General features: G+C 40.9%; 1 protein-coding gene across 2 annotated transcripts in view; it reads right to left on the minus strand.

Annotated features, from left to right (window-relative positions):
• Positions 1–21,743, minus strand: part of KDM5A (lysine demethylase 5A) — a 94,303-nt gene that overhangs the window by 19,825 nt on the left and 52,735 nt on the right. For both annotated transcript variants that reach the window (XM_005569714.5, XM_074006003.1), the window contains exons 18-24: positions 21,617–21,731; positions 18,430–18,785; positions 13,239–13,377; positions 9,236–9,415; positions 7,149–7,310; positions 4,798–5,349; positions 4,289–4,432 (exon numbers count right to left, since the gene is read on the minus strand). In XM_005569714.5, the coding sequence (XP_005569771.3) occupies positions 4,289–4,432; positions 4,798–5,349; positions 7,149–7,310; positions 9,236–9,415; positions 13,239–13,377; positions 18,430–18,785; positions 21,617–21,731 (1,648 nt within the window). The remainder of the gene's footprint in view (positions 1–4,288; positions 4,433–4,797; positions 5,350–7,148; positions 7,311–9,235; positions 9,416–13,238; positions 13,378–18,429; positions 18,786–21,616; positions 21,732–21,743) is intronic.

Here is a 21,743-nt window from a genome sequence, read left to right on the forward strand (position 1 = left end):
GGAAGGATTCCCTATTTAATAAATGGTGTTGGGAAAACTGGCTAGCCATATGCAGAAAGCTGAAACTGGATCCCTTCCTTATACCTTATGCAAAAATTAACTCAAGATGGATTAAAGACTGAAAGGTAAGACCTAAAACCATAAAAACCCTAGAAGAAAACCTAGGCAACACCATCCAGGACATAGGCATGGGCAAAGACTTCATGACTAAAACACCAAAAGCAATGGCAACAAAAGACAAAATAGTCAAATCAGATCTAATTAAACTAAAGAGTTTCTGCACAGCAAAAGAAACTATCAGCAGAGTGAACAGGCAACCTACAGAATGGGAGAAAAATTTTGCAATCTATCCATCTGACAAAGGGCTAATATCCAGAATCTACAAAGAACTTAAACAAATTTACAAGAATAAAACAACCCCATCAAAAAGTGGGCAAAGGATATGAACAGACACTTCTCAAAAGAAGACATTTATGCAGCCAACAAACATACGAAAAAATGCTCATCATCACTGGTCACTAGAGAATTGCAAATCAAAACCACAATGAGATACCATCTCACACCAGTTAAAATGGCGATCATTAAAAAGTCAGGAAACAACAGGTGCTGGAGAGGATGTGGAGAAACAGGAACACTTTTACACTGTTGGTGGGAGTGTAAATTGGTTCAACCATTGTGGAAGACAGTGTGGCGATTCCTCAAGGATCTAGAACTAGAATTACCATTTGACCCAGCAATCCCATTACTGGATATATACCCAAAGGATTATAAATCATTCTACAATAAAGACACATGCACACGTATGTTTACTACAGCACTGTTCACAACAGCAAAGACTTGGAACCAGCCCAAATGCCCGTCAATGACAGAATGAAGAAAATGTGGCACATATATACCATGGAATACTATGTAGCCATAAAAAAGGATGAGTTCATGTCCTGTGCAGAGACATGAAGCTGGAAACCATCATTCTCAGCAAATTAACACAAGAACAGAAAACCTAACACTGCATGTTCTCACTCATAAGTGGGGGTTGAACAACAAGAACATATGGACACAGGGAGGGGAACATCACACACCAGGGCCTGTCCGGGGGTGGAGGGCTAGGGGAGGCATAGCATTAGGAGAAATACCTAATGTAGATGACGAGTTGGTGGGTGCAGGAAACCACCATGGCACATGTATACCTATGAAACAAACCTGTATGTTCTGCACATATACCCCAGAACTTAAAGTATAATAAAAAAAAATTATGGTTAAGTAATCCACCTTCTATAGTCTACAACCTATAATAACTCCTATACCAACAAGCTAAGGAGGGGAAGACAAATTTAGATGTGACAGCTTAAGGACACAAACCATTTAATCCTCTCTAGAGGTTTTCAAACCTAGAATCTTACCAATTGCTCTTACTTAACATAAGTATATGTCTGACTGACAATATACAGATTACAGTAAGTCTTCATGTAACGTCATCAGTAGGTTCTTGGAAACTGACTTTAAGCAAAAGGAAGTACAGTAGCAGGTCCTTCAATAAAGTTGTTTTCATTTCATTGTAACAGTGATGAGGGGAAAAATAAGTTCAGCTTGCAGATCAGCTTGGTACTGCTCATTAATCTCACTGTCGCACTTAAAGTCCTTGGAGTGTTAAGTGAGCTCTGATTAGGTCTCAGATCATTCTCCTTGAAATCTGTATCCACAAGCTCACCTACACAGACACAATCCCAAAAGATGCAGGGCAGACTTTGCGTCATTCAATATGTACCTTGTAAGCAACGATTTTCTGGATGGTAACTACGATAAAATGACTGATTTTATTTTACTAAATAATTACCTACTCCTCTTTCTAAACCAAGAGGGGGCTCCTCCTCAAGCAAGAATACTATGTTCAAAGTATTTTAAGTATGAATTTATGGTCACAACAGAGAACATCAAACAAAGAAAAAACCACCAGCCAAATGCAAATAAACTGGCAAATAAAAGTTTTATTATACAATTATCACTTGCTCTGCGGGAAAATGCTCAACAGTACAGGCTTTTTTTTTTCATTCAAAGATATCAACATCAAAGTAAATTGGCAGGGTATAGCTCCGTGGCAGAGCATCTGACGGCAAAGTAAATTTGAACTTGAATTACCGTGCGTCTTGCCACCATTCTTCTCTTCTCAGCTGTCAAATACATTACTAACACTAGAAAATCCATAATCTTATTTTTCTACCCTGCCAATACCTACTACCAAACAGACAGTAAGCTAAGATTCTCATATAATTTCCTCCAAAAAAAGATGACTCCATCCAACCGTATCAAACTGCAGTTGTGATCCCTAGTCCTGAAAATCATCAATACTTGTGATGTTTTCATAGGTTACCAGTCTGCTTTCAAGCAAAGCCCATCATGTTAAGGAAATCTAGAGGAGGGGCTGATACTTAATGTGCTAGAAAGCAACCACCAAAAATATCAAAGGCCTCTAAGCAGGGTGAACAGGTGATTCCAGTATTCAAGGAAAAGGCGAATTATACGTGGCATGGGTTGCGTTCCTTTTCAGCTGCTCCTAGTCACCCTATATACCACTTCGTAAACAGAGACAGTCATTAACTTCCGGATAACAACGTGCTTAAGAAGATTATCTGAATAGGCTAATTCAAGTTTCTACTGTTCTCAAGTCTTTAAGTCACATAACTGAAAATTCCCAAGTCACTTGGATCCATTTTTATCTTGAGAAAAAACATTTCCCAGTGGAAGAATCTACGAGCGTCTATGATGGATGGTTTTAATTTTACACCCTAGCAGTTTTAATGCTGATGAGGTTAATGAGCAGTACCAAGCTGATCTGCAAGCTGAAAAGACAAAAGACAGTGAAGGGGTAGGGACAGAATCTCCCCTTGTTCTTAGGAAGCAGCCTTTTGTATCAGAGTAGGAATTCCCAGGTTACAAGAATAGATTCTAAACAAAGCAGCTAAGACTCATATAAAACACACCAATGGATTGACTGTAATCTGGCAGGGTCTCTGACTAATCACGTGATTACTAGGTTAAAAAGCAAAGGACTCGCACCTGACAAAAAGGGTGACCGAAAAGCCAACTGGATCCAACACAAAACAAACTTGTCAAAACCTTCTCTTCACCACCAGTAAGGTGTCATTACCAAAACAGTCACATTGATGGTAAATAATTTGTTGTATCTGCAACTGGAACTCAGCAAATTCTAACCTGGGCCTAAGTATTATATTACCCATCTCTGAATATTACTTTCTATCTGGCACCATCCAGACAAGAAAGCAGAGCAAAAGACTCACAGCCTAGCTGGAATGGAATTTTTTTTTTGAGGCAAGGTTTTGTTGCGCTACCCAGGCTGGAGGGCAGTGGTACAATCACAGCTCACTGCAGCCTTGACCTCCTAGGATCAAAGCAATCCTCCCACTTCAGCGTCCCAAGCAGCTGGGACTACAGGTGCATGCTACCACACCCAACTAACTTTTGTATTTTTTTGTAGAGATCGGGGGGTCTCGCTATGTTGCACAGGCTGGTCTCAAACTCCCGGACTCAAGTGATCCTCCCACCTTAGTCTCCCCTAAAGTGTCAAGTTTATAGGCATGAGCCACCACACCAAGCCTAGAATGGAATTCTTAAAACTTAACTGTATACAGACTTTAACTCAAAGAAAAAAATGTGAAAAACTGAAATTGGCCATGAAAGCTTTACATAATTTAATGCATTGTTTTTCTAGTTCCTCTAAGCCATAAGGGACTATAAGATGAGAAAAACATATACAGATTTTTAAATTCTATTTTTTTAAAATTGTTTCAGGTCTGGCGCGGTGGCTCACACCTGTAATCCCAGCACTTTGGGAGGCCGAGGCGGGCGGATCACTTCAGGTCAGGAGTTCAAGACCAGCCTGGCCAACATGATGAAACCCCATCTCTACTAAAAATACAAAAATTAGCCAGGCATGGTGGCATGCGCCTGTAATCCCAGCAACTTGGGAGGCTGAGCAACAAGAATTACTTAAACCCAGAAGGCAGAGGTTGCAGTGAACAGAGATCACGCCACTGCATTCCAGCCTGGCCGACAGAGGGAGACTCCATCTCAAAAAAAAAAAATTATTTCAGCAACCTGTAATTTTTTGAGTTTTGAAAAAATGCTATGACTAAAACCTCAGAAGAGATAAATGACTAGTTTTCTCTTTCACTTTCAGGCCTCAAACATCACTGTTCAATAGCTGCTTTTTTTTTTTTTAAACAAACCCAATGATCAGGTATGTACCCACACAGCCTGTCCGTGTAACTACCTTCATGTCGTAACCATACGTCTCTCGAATGTCTTCATCAGAGTCTGTTTCTTCGTCATCATAGTCCATTGTTTGTCGAGGAGAAGAGGACACACTGCTCACCACCCGATTAAAAGCAGACTGCTGGAAACTAGGTAAGTGTCCCTAAACAACAAAGAATTCCAAGATGAACAGCAAGACATGAGAGACCAGCAGGGGAATTAATGTGTGCCTAAGATCACCAAAATGTAACGAATAAGCAAAGTGGCTAACAGAGTTCTTCAACAGTTAGTAGAAATCAAATTATTTGATGATGATGCCAAAGTCCACCTGAATGACATTCCCAGGAATAGTTCACTAAGTAGGCATCCAAAAAAAAGTATTATAGTATATGTTGAATGAGAATGCAATGGATAATTGCTGACAAGTTACTGTTATTTTCCTAATCAATTGATAAGACAGACTCGATTTACTATTTATACACTGACATATCCCATGAAATAGAAAAAGAATGTAAATCCTAAACTTGCCTGTAAGTCTGGATTGGCAGCTGCTTTTTGGAGTTCCGCACTGATGATCTTTTCCGTTTTCTCTCGAGCTGCCTGTTCCACCATACGCTGGCTCAACACCGACAGTTTGGCCAGGGCAGAGGAGAGTTCATCTGTGGCTAGAGCCTGCCGTGCTCTATCCTGCCAACTCATAGCACGTTCTGTCAAACACTGCAAGGCCTCTCCTTCAGGCAACCGTACGGGCAACTTCTGAAGGGACACCAGGAGTGACAGAATAGTCTCTAGCCTGGGCCTTCGAGACCGCATACAAAGAGGGCAAAGGAATTTTACTTCTTTAGCTTGCCAGTTGGATCCTTTCTTTTGGGAACTTGATTTAGGAAGAGGAACACAGCTGTTATGGAACCAGTCCTTGCAGAGTTCACACTGTAGCATAAACCCACTGGCTGTCTTGCGGCAAATGCAAAATTTTACTTCTTCTATGCGGTCCACCATTGCCATCTTGGCTAGGTTGGCTGCTCTGAGAGAATGCATGGCTTCAATCTCTTTTTGCTCCCGTTCTTTGAAAACTGCTACCTGTACAAGAAACACATTTAATTGAAGAGTCACTGCAATATACCCCCAAACTACCAAATTCTCAAGACCGTGGGATCTTTCTCCAAGCTATCAGTTATAAACAGTTTCCTAAAATTTGGGGCCCCTGGCAGTTTCCATGCAAACATTCCTCATCTGTGAAACGGGCAAAGTGCTATCACATTTGATCATGTACATCAGTGCAGTACTTTGGTCTCTTTTGTAGGGCGCAGTACAAAGATGGCATGCCTTGAAATCAAGCAACCTGGGTACAAAGCCTGGCTCTTGCACTTTTAGACTGTTAATATGGGGCACAAGTTTCCGAACCTCCATTTTCTGAAAAATGAGGATACTATCAACCGTTATTTTGCTGTTTCACAGATTAAATAAGGTAACATATGAAAGTGCCTAACCTGGTACCTTGCACAAGAAAAACACTCAATGAAGTATTAGTTTCCCATCCCCTCGTAATTCATTCCCTGGGGCAAGTCCTATACACATTAATTTATTTCTCTCTAGAAGGCCTCTTCATGTGTAAGTAGAGTAACAAAACTTGATCAATTGTAACAACAGTTTTATGAAACTCAATTTAACAAAGTAAATAAAGGCAAACAAATTTAATTATCAATACTGTCAGTGCATTTTCTTCTTGAACTACTGGCAGCTTTGAAACAATTTTGAAATAATTTCCAGTCCTACTTGTCTAGCAAGATTGACTTGTTACGCAGGCTCTCTAATCAGAAATCATTTTCATTGGCTTCAAAACAGAATCATTTGTAGGCAGAAAGAGCTGTATCATATGCAATTCCTTACTTTTATTGCCCAGATTCGTATTTATTTTCTATTTCCTCAGGATCCTAGTAATCTTAACACATTCTTCCTATCCTCCAAAAAAGCATAATTCTCATCAACTACAAATATTTTAACACTCATTAAGAGATGGAAATCTGTAGCCTGGTATAATTCTTTTAAAAAACACATAGTAATAAGAGTCATAAAATGTTTATATTAAATTCTAACCCAGTAATTACATTCCTAAGAGTCAAGTCTAGGAAATTTAAAAGAAGGAAAAGGCTATACAAAGAAGTTCATTTTATTACTTACAATAAGAAACTTAGTAACAGGCAAAATGTTCAAAATTAGAAAACTACAGCAGGTCCTCAAATAACATCTTTATGTTCAGTGTAATTTCATTATAACATTGATGACAAAAAATCAATTCCTGGACAATGCCAATGTCACTCACTAACTTACCAAAAATTGGATAATTATCTAGTTTTTATTACTCTTTCTTAAATGTATGTTTAGCTCGAATTTTCTCAGTGTTTAATATCAGAAGTGTTTGGGGTCTTTATTTTAAAAATCTGATGATGTTTTTGTGACCAGAAATATGCTGGTTAAAAAATAAGGAACTTAACTCTTGTTTGTATCAGCCTGTAGTAAAACTGGGTTCATTATACATTGCTTCACCTAGAGTTGCAGTGCAAGAAGCTATTGATAATGTTAAGTGAGGACTTACTGTACTCAGCAGACTATGGACAACTTGATGGAACAGTAGACGACCATTAAAACAACAGTAAAGAACAGAGGTATGGAACAGACAATTGTGGGAAAAGAGCAGAATACTAAACTTTTTGTATATCTTGATTATAAGTATTTACTTTTAATGTGAAATATGTATAATCGTAAAGCCAAAGTATATGAAAATAAAAAGTTAAAAACATAAAAACTGTGAGTCTGCTAACATCTTTACAGAATTGTGTATTCACCAAGCAAACTCAAGACGCTCGGTAACGTCTTACCACCACAGCTGTATCTCTGGTTTCCTCCAATCCCTCCTCCAGATCACTCAGAGGCTCGAGGTCCAGATCCTTTTCTTTTTCTTTTTCTATCAGTTCTTTTACTTTTTTCCTCCTATTTTTGCTACTCCCATATACACCAATGTCAGTCCGGGGGCTCAGCACCTACAAAAGTAAAACCACCATTATAAACTCTGGTTTTTAAAAAATCTTAGAAGTGAAAATAATAAAGGAACCATTTATTGACCATTCAACCGTGTCCGAGGCACTTTCTTAAGGACTTTATACACATTGATCTAATTCATTCCTCACAACAACCCTATGTAGTAGGTATTAGTATCTACGTTTTATAAACAAGAGAAACTGAGGCTCAGAAAGGAAATAACTTGCCCAAGGACACAGGGTTAGCAATTAAGGAGTCCATTCTCAAACCTGAAAGGACCTTATTCCAAAGCCTTTGCTCTTAAGTACGACGTTCAACTTCTCAAGATCAAAGGGACGATGAGTATACAAATTTGTGCTTCGGAGAAAAAAGATCATTCAACGATCGGCTGGACGTGGTGGTTCACACCTGTAATCCTAGCACTTTGGGAGACTGAGGAGGGCGGATCACTTGAGCTCAAAGGAGTTCGAGACCAGCCCAAGCAACATGACGAAACATCATCTCCACCAAAAATACAAAAAATTAGCCAGGCATGGTGGTGCACGCCTGTAGTCCCAGACACTTGGGAGGGTGACGTGAAAGGATCACTTGAGCCCAGGAGGCGACAGCTGCAGTGGGCTGAGATCGCACCACTGCACTCCAGTCTGGGCAACAGGGCAAGACTCTGTCTCAAAAAAACAAAACAAAACAAAACAAAACTATTTCAATGACTAGTGTCCAATAACAAGCCAAGGCCAACTGCTTTTTCTAGGGACAGCACAAGATTAACTGGAAATGAATCTGCCCAAGGCTCCAGATTTCAAGTCACATCTGATACCACCCAGTAAGTCACATCTGATACCACCCAGTAAGTCACCATCTGATACCACCCAGTAAGTCGCCATCTGATGTCACCCAGTAAGTCACCATCTGATACCACCCAGTAAGTCGCCATCTGATACCACCCAGTAAGTCACCATCTGATGTCACCCAGTAAGTCGCCATCTGATGTCACCCAGTAAGTCGCCATGTGATACCACCCAGTAAGTCGCCATGTGATGTCACCCAGTAAGTCGCCATCTGATGTCACCCAGTAAGTCGCCATCTGATGTCACCCAGTAAGTCGCCATCTGATACCACCCAGTAAGTCGCCATCTGATGTCACCCAGTAAGTCGCCATCTGATACCACCCAGTAAGTCGCCATCTGATACCACCCAGTAAGTCGCCATCTGATGTCACCCAGTAAGTCGCCATGTGATACCACCCAGTAAGTCACATGTGATACCACCCAGTAAGTCACATGTGATACCACCCAGTAAGTCGCCATCTGATGTCACCCAGTAAGTCGCCATCTGATGTCACCCAGTAAGTCGCCATCTGATACCACCCAGTAAGTCGCCATCTGATGTCACCCAGTAAGTCGCCATCTGATGTCACCCAGTAAGTCGCCATGTGATCCACCCAGTAAGTCGCCATCTGATGTCACCCAGTAAGTCACATCTGATGTCACCCAGTAAGTCACCATCTGATACCACCCAGTAAGTCGCCATCTGATGTCACCCAGTAAGTCGCCATCTGATGTCACCCAGTAAGTCACCATCTGATACCGCCGCCATCTGATGTCACCCAGTAAGTCGCCATCTGATACCGCCGCCATCTGATACCGCCCAGTAAGTCGCCATCTGATACCGCCCAGTAAGTCGCCATCTGATGTCACCCAGTAAGTCGCCATCTGATACCGCCCAGTAAGTCGCCATCTGATACCACCTAGTAAGAATCACTCATATAATGGTAATCAGATACACTGAAAACTATCACCCAGTAAGAATCACTTGTATAACGGTAATCAGATACACTGAAAACAACCCTCACCAATACTATTACCACTGAAATTACCAGCGGCTTATGAGAGTCCTGAAGTTCATGAGAGTGTTGAAGTTCAAGTACCTGTAACAACGTATGGCTAGAATTCTTCTTAAGAAAGGTCCGCCCAGTCCGTTCTCTCCATGCCCGTGCTGCTGCCACCTGAGATTCCACTTGCGGCAGTGCTTCAAGGCGCACAGGGATAGGGCGTCCTTTCGCAGACAAGCTCTCAAGCTGTTCCAAATAAGCGTAGTTGCTGCCACTCTGAAAAACCAAAGTCGATTCTCACAATTTGAGTTCTCTTATGGGGTCTGGCAATATACTGTTGAAAGACCTTACAAAGTTTAGTGTTAGTTCTTTTATTAAATACTATTCTTTGCATGGAATTCCATCTCTTGAATTCATATAACTTCCAATGTCCTATTTTTTAAAGTTTGTGTAAATTATTTTTTTAATGAACATGTCATCAATGATTTTATTTACTAATTAATGAGAGAATCAGCAGACATAAAAACCAGTTCAAAGGACAGTCTAAAGCACGGGCATATATAAATGCATTAGCAGGCCAGGCGTGGTGGCTCACACTTGTAATCTCAGCACTTTGGGAGGCTGAGACAGGCAGATCACCTGAGGTCAGGAGCTCGAGACCAGCCTGGCCAACATGGTGAAACTCTGTCTCTACTAAAAATACAAAAATTAGCCAGGCGTGGTGGCGCATGCCTGTAATCCCAGCTACTCAAGAGGTTGAGGCAAGAGAATTGCTTGAACACGGGAGGCGGAGGTTGCAGTGAGCTGAGATCGTGTCACTGCACTCCAGCCTGGGCAACCCAGTGAGATTCTGTCTCAAAAATAGATAAATAAATAAATAAACAGGAATCAGAAAACGCATTTACTAATAGATAGAAATATATGCTTAATATAGAGGAAAACTGAATCATCTTTTTCTACAATGTGAAAATCAACTATACCATTCCATACAAATTTCACTGCCTTTCTATGGACATACCTCATTTGCATTGCTATCCTTTTCTTTCTAAACAACTGACAGGTGTAAAATAGGCTGGCCAAAGAAAATCTAAGGCACACACCCCTAGAATCAGATAATCCTGGAGAGTTCACTAGACAACATCCAATATTCCACTGAAAGGATACCTAGATATCTTTTTGCCAATTTCAAAGTCTTTCACAATTTTTCCAACAACTAAAAGCAGTATTTCAATTCTGGTAACCACCTCCATTTTAAGTTACACAAACAGAAATAAGAATAAATATTTTCCTTCCAAGTTCACAATGTTTCAACTTTCCATGTAATGAAATCATTATTGTTTACAGAACATCTATACTGTATTCCAATATAAGGATATTCCCCAAATATCAACAGATACATTTGCCTATAAACTCATTTTGAAAGATACACTGAACCATGGAGAAAAATAAATAGGCAAGAAGCCTATGACTTTTTGGCTGAGTGGAGTGGCTCATGCCTGTAATCCCAGCACTTTGGGAGGCTGAGGCAGGTGGACCACTTGAGGCCAGGAGTTCAAGACCAACCTGGTCAACATGGCAAAACCTTTTCTCTACTAAAAATACAAAAATTACCAGGCACAGTGGTGCACACCTGTAATCCCAGCTACTTGGGAAGCTGAGGCACAAGAATAGCTTGAACCCAGGAGGAGGAGGTTGCAGTGAGCTGAGATCCAGCCTGGGCATCAGAATGAGACTCTGTCTCAAAAAAAAAAAGAAAAAACCTATGCATTTTTAAAGGGGGTAAGGAAGTGGCTCTAGTCCTACAAGATATTAAAATGATATAATTAAACTACTACAATACCAAGATAGGACCAGATAACTAAATGGAATAGAAAACAAGCTCACATCAAGATATGATATTTACTATTATTCTTTCTCGTGCCCAATTATAGCCATTTGACTAGAGAACACCTTCTGGCTAGGCCTAGACATACGCTGCTCCCAGGCCACGCAGCCTAAAGAAAAGTCTGCCAAATAACAAAACCTGTCCACTTACTTAGAGCCTACAAGTCAGTATTCCCACTGAAGGGAAGAGCCTGGTAGAGAGACAGCCCTTTGAAATTACAGAGGAAACACATGACAGCTACCTACACTTGTTGACCTAGTCCTTCAATTATAAATAAAACAGCCAATTAAAGATTCTCAGACATTTGAAGACAACAACTACTGCCTGAGCCAGGTCAAAGACTCACCAAACATAGAAGCTGTCTGGATAAAAACAGAAATAATTCAAAAAAACAGAAACGAAACACTGGCAGCTAAGCAGGTCCCAGAAAAACTCAACAGAAAAGAAAGTAAAAGAGAAGTCATTAGAACTTGACACCCAGGCCAGGAACGGTGGCTCACACCTGTAATCCCAGCACTTTGGGAGGCCAAGGCAGGCAGATCACCTGAGGTGAGGAGTTCAAGACCAGCCTGGCCAACATGGTGAAACCCCATCTCTACTAAAAATACAAAAATTAGCTGGGCCTGGTGGCGCGTGCCTGTAATCCCAGCTACTTGAGAAGCTGGGGCAGGAGAATTGCTTGAACCCAGGAGGCAGAGGTTGCAGTGAGCCAAGATCGCACCACCACTGCACTCCAGCCTGAGCGACACAACGAGACTCTGTCTCGAAAAGCAAAAAATAGAACTTGACACCCAGAATATGTTCCTTTTGGGGGCAGCAGTTTAGTGGAAGTTGGTTTTCTGTTTGAGTACAGTTCTATAATTAAGAGTGTTTATATATTTAACAGTTAAGTGTTGCTTAACGGTTTTTATGATTCAAGTATACTTTTTTCTCTATCTAGCACTTACCTCATTCTGTTTTAAATTACAGATGTGTAAAATATGTCTCTCCAACTAGAAAATATGTATTTGGAAGACTCTAGTTTTATACCCTATTTTATACTGTAAGTCCTATTTTTACACCCTTCCCTTACATGCCTGCTCCCAAATACCTAGAATAGTAGCAAGAGTGCTGTGGTGCTCAGTACACTTAGTTTCATTTTCTTTTTCTGCCTCTAATTTTAAAAGTAATTCATTGTGGTGCTCAGTAAATGTTAATTTCATTTTCTTTTTCTGCCTCTAATTTTAAAAGCAATTCATTGTGGTGTTCAGTAAATGTTAATTTCATTTTCTTTTTCTGCCTCTAATTTTAAAAGTAATTCATGCACATGGAAAAAAATTTGAAGAATACAGTAGGTAACAAATTCCCTATTGCTAAAGAGTTAAATAACTAATTCCATCATCTTTCATAGCAGGGAGTCAATAAAAACAAGCAATATTTAAGTAGGTAATAATTATTCTAAATTATAAAATCAGACAAAAGAGTAAGTGAACTGTACTAGAATTATTTTACAGATGCTCCTCAACTTACGACAGGGTTATGTCCCCATCGTAAGTTGAAAATGCATTTAATAAAATTAACATACCAAACACAGCTTAGCCTACCCTACCTTAAAGGTGCTCAGAACCCTTACATCGGCATGACTGACTGGGAGCTGTGGCTCAATGCTGCTGCCCAGCATCGTGAGAGAGTGTCACACCACACATTGCTAGCCTGGCAAAAGTTCAAAATTCAAAATTCGAAACACACTTTCTACTCAGTGCATATCACTTTCGCACCATCAAAAAGTCAAAAAGTCACAAGTCGATCTAAGTTAGGGATCATTTGAATTAAGATTATTCTATTCTAAAGAATTAATAGTTTAAAAGATTAGGCCAGGCGCGGTGGCTCACGCCTGTAATCCCAGCACTTTGGGAGGCCGAGGCGGGCGGATCACGAGGTCAGGAGATCGAGACCATCCTGGCTAACACGGTGAAACCCCGTCTCTACTAAAAATTACAAAAAATTAGCCGGGCGTGGTGGCGGGCGCCTGCAGTCCCAGCTACTCGGGAGGCTGAGGTGGGAGAATTGCTTGAACCTGGGAGGTGGAGGCTGCAGTGAGCCAAGATGGTGCCACTGCACTCCAGCCTGGGTGAGAGAGAGAGACTCTGTCTCAAAAAAAAAAAAAAAAAAAAAAAGATTAATCCGTGAAACAGGCGTTACCTGATAGGTGGGATAATCCAAAAGCCTTCTTACCTGAATAGCTTCCACTTTAGCTGTCCATTCTCGAGCCTTTTGTAAGGCTTCTTTCAAGGACAACACATTGGGTAGAAAGGCTGGAATGTTCTTGGCTTCATTCACAATGCTTTCTAAACTTGCCACACTGTGCCGTGGTCTAAAAGAACAATAAAACAGAGTAGGATGCATGAGAAATCAACATTTAAATAATATTTCAGAATGTTTAGATAACTTTCATTTACATGATTTCACTGAATTCTTACCACAATCCTGTAAGGGAGGCAAAGCAGCTAGTATCTTTCTTTTCCATCTTATAGATAAGAAAATGTATAAACATAAGTTTACAATAAAATAAAACATAAATTTTTTATGGATAAGAAAACTTTTTTTTTTTTTTTGAGATGCAGTCTCGCTCTGTCGCCCAGGCTGGAGTGCAGAGTGCAGTGGCAGGATCTCGGCTCACTGCAAGCTCCGCCTCCTGGGTTCCCCCCATTCTCCTGCCTCAGCCTCCCGAGTAGCTGGGACAACAGGCGCCTGCCACCACGCCTGGCTAAGGATAAGAAAACTTTAACTCAAAGAGAAGTTATTTTCCTCAGTCATTTAGCATAATAAACGACACATCTGAAATACTGATTCAGAATGAGGGTCAGATCCATGATCCTTTCACTATACTAGACTACCTCTATTCTACTTCTCTACAGTAACTGAAATTGTCAGAGATGCATATTTGATAGCAATGTAGAAAACAAGAGACTAGAAATCCATTAATGTTGACAAGGTACATTTACTTAAACCACATTCATTAACATTAGTTACACAAAGATGAATAAAGCATAGACCTTATCCTCAACGAATCGCAATACAAGATAAGAATTATGCTTCTACGGGGAACTAAAACCAAATTACTATAAACTCACTGTTATAGGAGGCAGTGATTAATTCTGCCCCAGAAAGCTGAGAAAGGCTTTGAAGTAGGCCTTACATTAGTATGATTCTGTCAAAACGAAAAGTTAAAGAAGTTAAGGAAACCAGAAACACAATGAACAAAGGCATGGAAAAACATTGAAAAAGCAGCTCATAGTTCAGCTTGCAATTAGGGGGTGATGTGGAGAACTGGAGGCAGGGAACGGGTGGAAAAGAGTGGGACGGGAAGAGGGAATTTGGCAGGAAGAGAAATGCGGAGTCCTGAGAACCATGGACTTCATCAGGTAAAGCAACGGGAAGCTGCTGAGGTGGAAATCGTTCATCATCCACGAATCCTACTGTGTGTTAGGCACCGTTCTAGGTACTGGAAACTGCTCATGAGCAAGAATGACAGTCCTTGCCTCATGAAACCTTTACTTATTTTTTGAGTCTCGCTGTCACCCAGGCTGAAGTGCAATGGCGCAATCTCAGCTCACTACAACCTCTGCCTCCTAGGTTCAAACGATTATCATGCCTCAGCCTCCCAAGCAGCTGGGACTACAGGCATGAGCCACCTTGCCCAGCTAATTTTTTGTATTTTTAGTGGAGACAGGGTTTCACCATGTTGGCCAGGTTGGTCTCGAACTTCTGGGCTCAAGCAATCCACCCTCCTCGGCCTCCCAAAATGCTGGGATTACAGATGTGAGCCACTGTGCCCAGCCTCATGAAGCTTTTTAATTTTATGAAGATTATTAATAAGGAGTTTATGATGCACTGTGAGAACTGTAATGATAAATGAAAGTAAAGGTGCTATTGGAATACATAGGAGGAGAACCTAATCGACCTGGTGGGTAAAGAAGACTTCCCAAAAGTGATGTCTAAGCTTTCTCATCCTTTCTGAATAAGGCTTAATCAGGAAAGCTGGGGCCAGGGGCAGGGTAGGGTTGGCAGTGGTACACCACAGGAGATGGGCTGAAAATAAGAGTGCTCTACAGGAGAATAAAATACACATGCACAAAGATGCAGAGAAAGAACGTAGATGTTTGAGGAACTGGGAAGAAAATCACAATGTTTGGAACACAGGATACAAGAGAAGAATGGCAAGAGATAAGACTAGATATATAATTAAGCAAGAGGCTAGATGACAGATGGCCTTATAAATCAGGTTAGAGAATTTGGACTTCATCCTGAGGGCAACAGAAAACTAGAGAAGGATTTCAGTAAGGGAGTGAAAGTGACACCTGTGTGTTAACAAAGCACTAGTGGCAGTAGAGAGAACGAATCAGAGAGGGGTAAGGCCAGACAGAACCTGCTGCTGTGATCTAGGCTAGCTATGACAGCAGCCTGAGTGGAATGAGAGAAAAAGAAGGAATAATCCTACAAGATTCTTTTCAAAACAGCAGACAGAATGATATATCCAAAGTACTAAGACAAAATAACTGTCAACCAGTAATTTTACACCTAATGCAAAAAAGTCCTTCAAGCGTGAGGGTAAAAGGCTGGGCACAGTGGCTCAAGCCTGTAATCCCAGCACTGTGGGAGGCCGGGGCGGGCGGATTGCTTGAGGTCAGGAGCTCGAGACAAGCCTGGCCAACATGGCGAAACCCCGTCTCTACAAAAAATTAAAAAATTAGCTGGGCATGGTGGGCACGCACCTATAATCCCAGCTACTCGGGAGGCTGAGGCATGAGAATAGATTGAGCCTTGGGCAGTGGAGGTTGCCATGAGCCAAAATGGCACCACTGCACACCCCAGCCTGGGCAACAAAGCAAGTCTCTGTCTCAAAAAAGGTGGGGAGGGGATTTGAAAAAGAATGAGTATAACATAAATCCATGTGCAGACTTAAAAAAAAAAAAGAATGAAAGTGAGAAGCACTGGGGAAATATAATCAGCACAACTGAGTTTGAGGATAAAGAAGAAGGGAGGAGTCAAAGCTAAACCAAAGTACCTGCCGTTCAAATGAGTGAAAGGTGGTATCATTTAAAGAAGACAGAAACAAAGGAGGCGGATATGGGAAGACATTAATGAGTCCAATTTTGGATACAGGGAATTTCAGGTATCTGTGAGACATCCCCTGGAATTATCTAACAGGCAGATGATATTTATGAAAGAAATCTATATTATAAATGAAGATTTAGGAGTTACTCAGTATAAAGAAGGCAAACGGAGCCAAGAAATTAAATTTCCAGAGAGACTGTACAGAGTGAGAAAAGAAAGGTATCTATGCCAGAATCTCGAGGAAAACCATTATTTTAGATGTAGAGAGAAGGCCAAAGGCAAAGAAAGAATCTCAAGAAAATAATGGTAAGTAGTTAACAACCAATACTAAGAGATCAAGAAGATTAAGGATGTGTTTCAGAAAGATAATTCTGACAGAAATTAGAAAAGAGTCTAACTCCCACTATTTCCACCAACCACAGAATCCTCTATTTCTTTACCAGTTTTACTTTTTTCATGACACTAATTATTTGGAATTCATTCATCTCTCTCTCTCTCTCTACTAGAACGGTAGCTCCATGAAAGCAGAGATCTTTGTGTGTCTTGTTCACTACTGTCTACACAGCATTTAGAAATAGTACCTGGCATGGAGTAGGTTCTCCATCAATACTTACCAAACTCAGATATCAAGGTAAAATATAAGAGGACTACAACCAGGTCAGTGACAATGAATTTGAAAGAGAGATATGAAAGACATTTTGGAGACAAAATCATCAGGACCTGGTGACTGACTAAATATAGGAGACTGGGAAAACAAAGTGTTTAACTATTATTACCAACAAAATTTCATTTGGTAGCCTACTACCAGTTGTATCAGGTGTTATCAAAATCATAGTTTTACATTCCAAAGTTATTTAGCTTTGTCCACTTAATATGTTCCCACCTCCTGGAACTGTCATTAATCTGAAGACACTGAGTAATATGAAGAGTTCAAATAGGAAAAGCAATGAATACATTTTAGTACGTATTCTGCACGTCATCTGGATAGCAAAATACCCAGTGCACATAGAGGCTTCTCAGAGCTGTGCTCATTAAATCACCTGAAGATTTTCTCATCAAAATGCATCCAAAGTTAAGTGGCTGGCAAAGTAGGTAAGTACACAGAGATATTGAAATCAAGTGGAAGATGCTTTAAATTTCAGTTGTGTCACTCAGTAACTACGTGATCGCTCTATGCACCTCAGTTTCCTCATCCTCACAAGAGAAATTATATAAATATTAATCTTAGCTGCTAGAGAAATGCTTTCACAAAGAACACCACCATTAATTATCACCCAAATTTGCTGACATACAGTCAGATATAAACACTTTATTTAAATCTCATTAATTAAGTCCAATGGGGTGCTGATGCTAATACAGCCACTCAACATTCTCCTCCTGCCTGATTCTCATCTCCCAATACTTTTCAGCATAAATCCTCCACTCCAGGGAAACCCACTTATTTTCTGTCACTTGAACACACCCTAAATATTCCTTAAACTCAGTTTCTGACATTTCTCTTACCTTCCTTCCACTTCAATCCTACTCATTCCTCAAGGCTCTACCTAGTTCTTATTTTTCTCTGAAGCTTCTCTATTGACCACCCAAGCTCACCATGATCCTCCCCCTCTGAATCCCTGTAACATTTTTCCATACCTTTCGGTTAACATTAATAACATACTACAATGGGCTTTATACTTCTTACTTCCTAACTATAATATCACTAAGTATAGGCTCTAAACAAAACACGACTTTGTATAACCACAAGTACCTAACAAAGTACTCTGCACAATAGTTTGCACATATTTGAAACTGTCTACATGTAGCCCCATTTGATAACTTAGCAATTGGCCAGGGAAGGCACAAAACATTTAATTAAATATTTAATGTCATCACAATAAACCAGTTGTTGGAACCAGACACAGGAGAACCCACTCCCTAGCACTGCCACTCCATTTGTGGGTCCAGACACAATGAGGTGCTCTGAGGGGTGAAGAAGGTGTGGACTGTGGGCATTCCTGCCCAGCAAGAAACTCTCCAGCTTGCCTGTACCCACTGCCACCGACCTGCACCTCTCCAGGAGCTGCCTGCCAAAGCAGGGAGAGAGGAGAATCTCCCCGTTTCCTTCAGGCCCCGGATCATCAGGAAATGCCTTTCCCACCTACACAACTTAACTAATGCTACTTACACATTAAAATCCTAAAGGCAAAAAAAAAAAAAAAAAAAAAAAAACAAGCCATTTAATGAAATAAGCCTTTTAAGCTCCTTCTTCCCATTCTACCTTCTGACTTAGTCATTAAAGAGGCAACAGTCACCAAAATGTGTTCACCTTGCCTGTAGGCAGACCTTAGCCTTTTCTTCCCATCGTTCAGAGACTGTAAGGAGCTCCTGTAGTTCAGCCATTGCTTTCTCCACAGCATGGTGGGGTGCCAACCCTACCCCAGAGTCTATCAGTTTCTTCATGACATCCAAAGTGACTTGCTGTGGATCTGATAAGGTCAGTCTTACTTCGTCCAACCACCGAGCCTGTTGCAGCTCTTGCTTCAGTCGTGGTAATTCAGGGAGTTCCACATACAGACTAGAGCCCATATCTATCAACATTTGGAGTTTGGAAGAATCTGGGGTTTCATCCATCATGGCCTCCTGAGCACGTTCATGAAACTCTTCCACATCATCTAGCAGATTCTGAAAAGGTCAAAAGAAACAAAAATTCGAAAAACAAATTTAAAAGATACAGAAGAGTATGAACTAGACATAGTCAAGGCACACTATCAATTCTAGACTCTTATAATCTCACCATCATAACACCAAATATTCAGATATGATAGTTAAATAAATATGCTTTTGTGTAATTACTTCTAGCTGTACTCCTACTTTTAAATATAGTTGATTCATTCAATAAATATTCAATGACTGCTGATTTAGATGCAGGCACTTTTCCAGGCACACAGTATTAAAAAAGACATAAAAAGTCCTTGTCTTCAGAGAACATACTTTTTTTATTTTTTTTGAGACGGAGTCTCGCTCTGTCTCCCAGGCTGGAGTGCAGTGGCACGATCTCAACTCACTGCAAGCTCTGCCTCCCGGGTTCAGGCCATTCTCCTGCCTCAGCCTCCCGAGTAGCTGGGACTACAGGTGTCCGCCACCACGCCCGCCTAATTTTTTGTATTTTCAGTAGAGACGAGGTTTCACCGTGTTAGCCAGGATGGTCTCAATCTTCTGACCTCATGATCCACTCGCCTCAGCCTCCCAAAGTGCTGGCATTACAGGCGAGAGCCACCGTGCCCAGCCCAGAGAACATACATTCTAATGCAGGTGACCAGACAGTGAACACACGAATAAAATGTTTCAGTTAGTGTCAAGTGCTCTGAAAATAGGGCAGCACAACAGAGAATGACCAGAGCGGGCAGAGGCATATTACTTAGCAATGTCATGGTAGTCACAGAAGGCAAACTGAAACTAAATTGAGGGTTGGGGAGGAACTACAAGAGGGTCTGAAGGAAGAACAGTTAGGGCAGGGTAAATAATAATTGCAAACGCTTTTAAAGAAGAATGAGCTTGGTGTGTTGCTACAAGTGGATGATGGAGAAATGTGGTTAAAAAATAAGCAGAGGTCAGACTACACAGTATCTTCTAGGTTACAATGAGTCTGAATTTCATTCAAATGGCTTTGGGGAACCACTGGAGAATTTTAACCACAGAGAAGTGATGTGATTTGATTTCAAGTTTAGATTATCATTCTGGTTACCAAACAAAAAATAAAATGTCAGACGAGCAGAAGAAGAGAAAGCAGCTGAAAGCCTGTTGCAGTAATCCAAGGGGCACATTCCAGTGGTGTAGAGCATAGTTTAGGCAACGGAGAGGACAATAAATGGTTTGCTTTGGGATATATTTTGGAGGTAACAGCAGCCAGCACTTGTTTAAATACTGAACACGGGTATAAGGGAAATAAAGAAATCAAGGAGTTTGATTCATTTGGTTCATTAAAAGGCTTAAGGCCAGGTGTGGTGGCTCATGTCTGTAATCCCAGCACTTTGGGAGGCCAAAGCAAGTGGACTGCTTGAGCTCAGGAGTTTTGAGACCAGCCTGGGCAAAATGGTGAAACCTCGTCTCTACAAAACATTCAAAAATTAGCCAGGTGTGGTGGTGTGCACCTGTAGTACCAGCAACTCAGGAGGCTGAGGTGGGAGGACTGCTTGCATCTGGGAAGCAGAAGTTACAGTGAGCTGAGACCACACCACTGTACTGCAGCCTGGGTGACAGAGCCAGACCCTGTCTCAAAAAAAAAAAGAAAAGAAAAAAAGGCTTTAATATGCCTTTTAGTCCACCAAAAGGAAATCCAGAGTACACACGTGGACATACAAGTCTGTAGGGAAAAAGGCATCCAGGGCTGGAGATGTGGGATTGAATCAACAGGATACAGGTGATATTTAATGTCACTGGGCAAATAAGGTATCAGAAGTGGGGGCACCTGAAGAAAGGGCCGAGACTCCTCATATACTCCAACACTTGAGAAGCCAAGTCAAAGAGAAACAAGCAGCAAGGAAAACTTAAGAGAAGAACTGCCAATGAGCTAAGAAAAAACCCAGAAAGTGTGGTGTCACAGAGGCTAAAGAACAGCATTCAAGAAAGAGTAGGCAGCTATCAAAATGCTCTTATGAAATGGAATAAGACAAGAATACAACTGATCCTAGATTTCACAAGTTGATAACCTTGATAAAAACTATAAAAACTATTTTAGGCCGGGCACAGTGGCTCATGCCTGTAATCCCAGCACTTTGGGAGGCCGAGGCGGGTGGATCACCTGAGGTCAGGAGTTTGAAACCAGACTGCCAACATGGCGAAACCCTGTCTCTACTAAAAATACAAAAATTAACTGGGCATAGTGGCCCATTCCTGTAATCGCAGCTACTCGGGAGGATCACTTGAACCCAGGAGGCGGAGCTTGCAGTGAGCCGAGATCGCGCCACTGCACTCCAGCCTGGGCGACAGAGCAAGACTCCCTTCTCAAAAACAAAAACAAAAAACACTGTTTTAGACCTCTACCCACCCCCAAAACACAAAAACACCCCAAACTATCAAAAGATCATTAACTATGGAGATTAATATATTTGATACATACTTTTAAGATTTTACATATTCATTAAGCCATCAGGGTGCTGGTAATTTCAGAGCTCTGCATTTTTTAAAGCTCATGTATTAATAACACTGATACATGCAGATTATTTTAACTAATTTCTTGCATCTCAATTACATCTATGTTAAATGGGTGTTCTGAACTAAAATTAATATAGAAAAAAATAATTCTTTATCAGCCTTACAGAATTTTAAATGGGGAATAACAGCTAAGAACAAAACCAAAAAACTGCCTATTAAAGAACCTCAAATAGCAGCATATAGTGAGAGAAAAAAAAAATTAGAGCAAAAAACTAGTTTAGATATACCATTCTGTGAAACCCAGAACAGTAGACCCTGTCACAAAGGACATTACCCAAAAAAAGGATGTCATACTCCACCTTCACTTGCCGAGCTTGGCTGATGACACACGGAAGACTAAAAAGTTGTTGGACAAAGGCCTTCAATTCTTCCACTGTCAGTTTGGTCCGAGTCCTCCCACTATCTGGGCTCTGTCTGATGTGAAAT

The sequence above is a fragment of the Macaca fascicularis genome, chromosome 11 (assembly GCF_037993035.2).
Source record: "Macaca fascicularis isolate 582-1 chromosome 11, T2T-MFA8v1.1".
NCBI classification, from domain to species: Eukaryota; Metazoa; Chordata; class Mammalia; order Primates; family Cercopithecidae; genus Macaca; species Macaca fascicularis.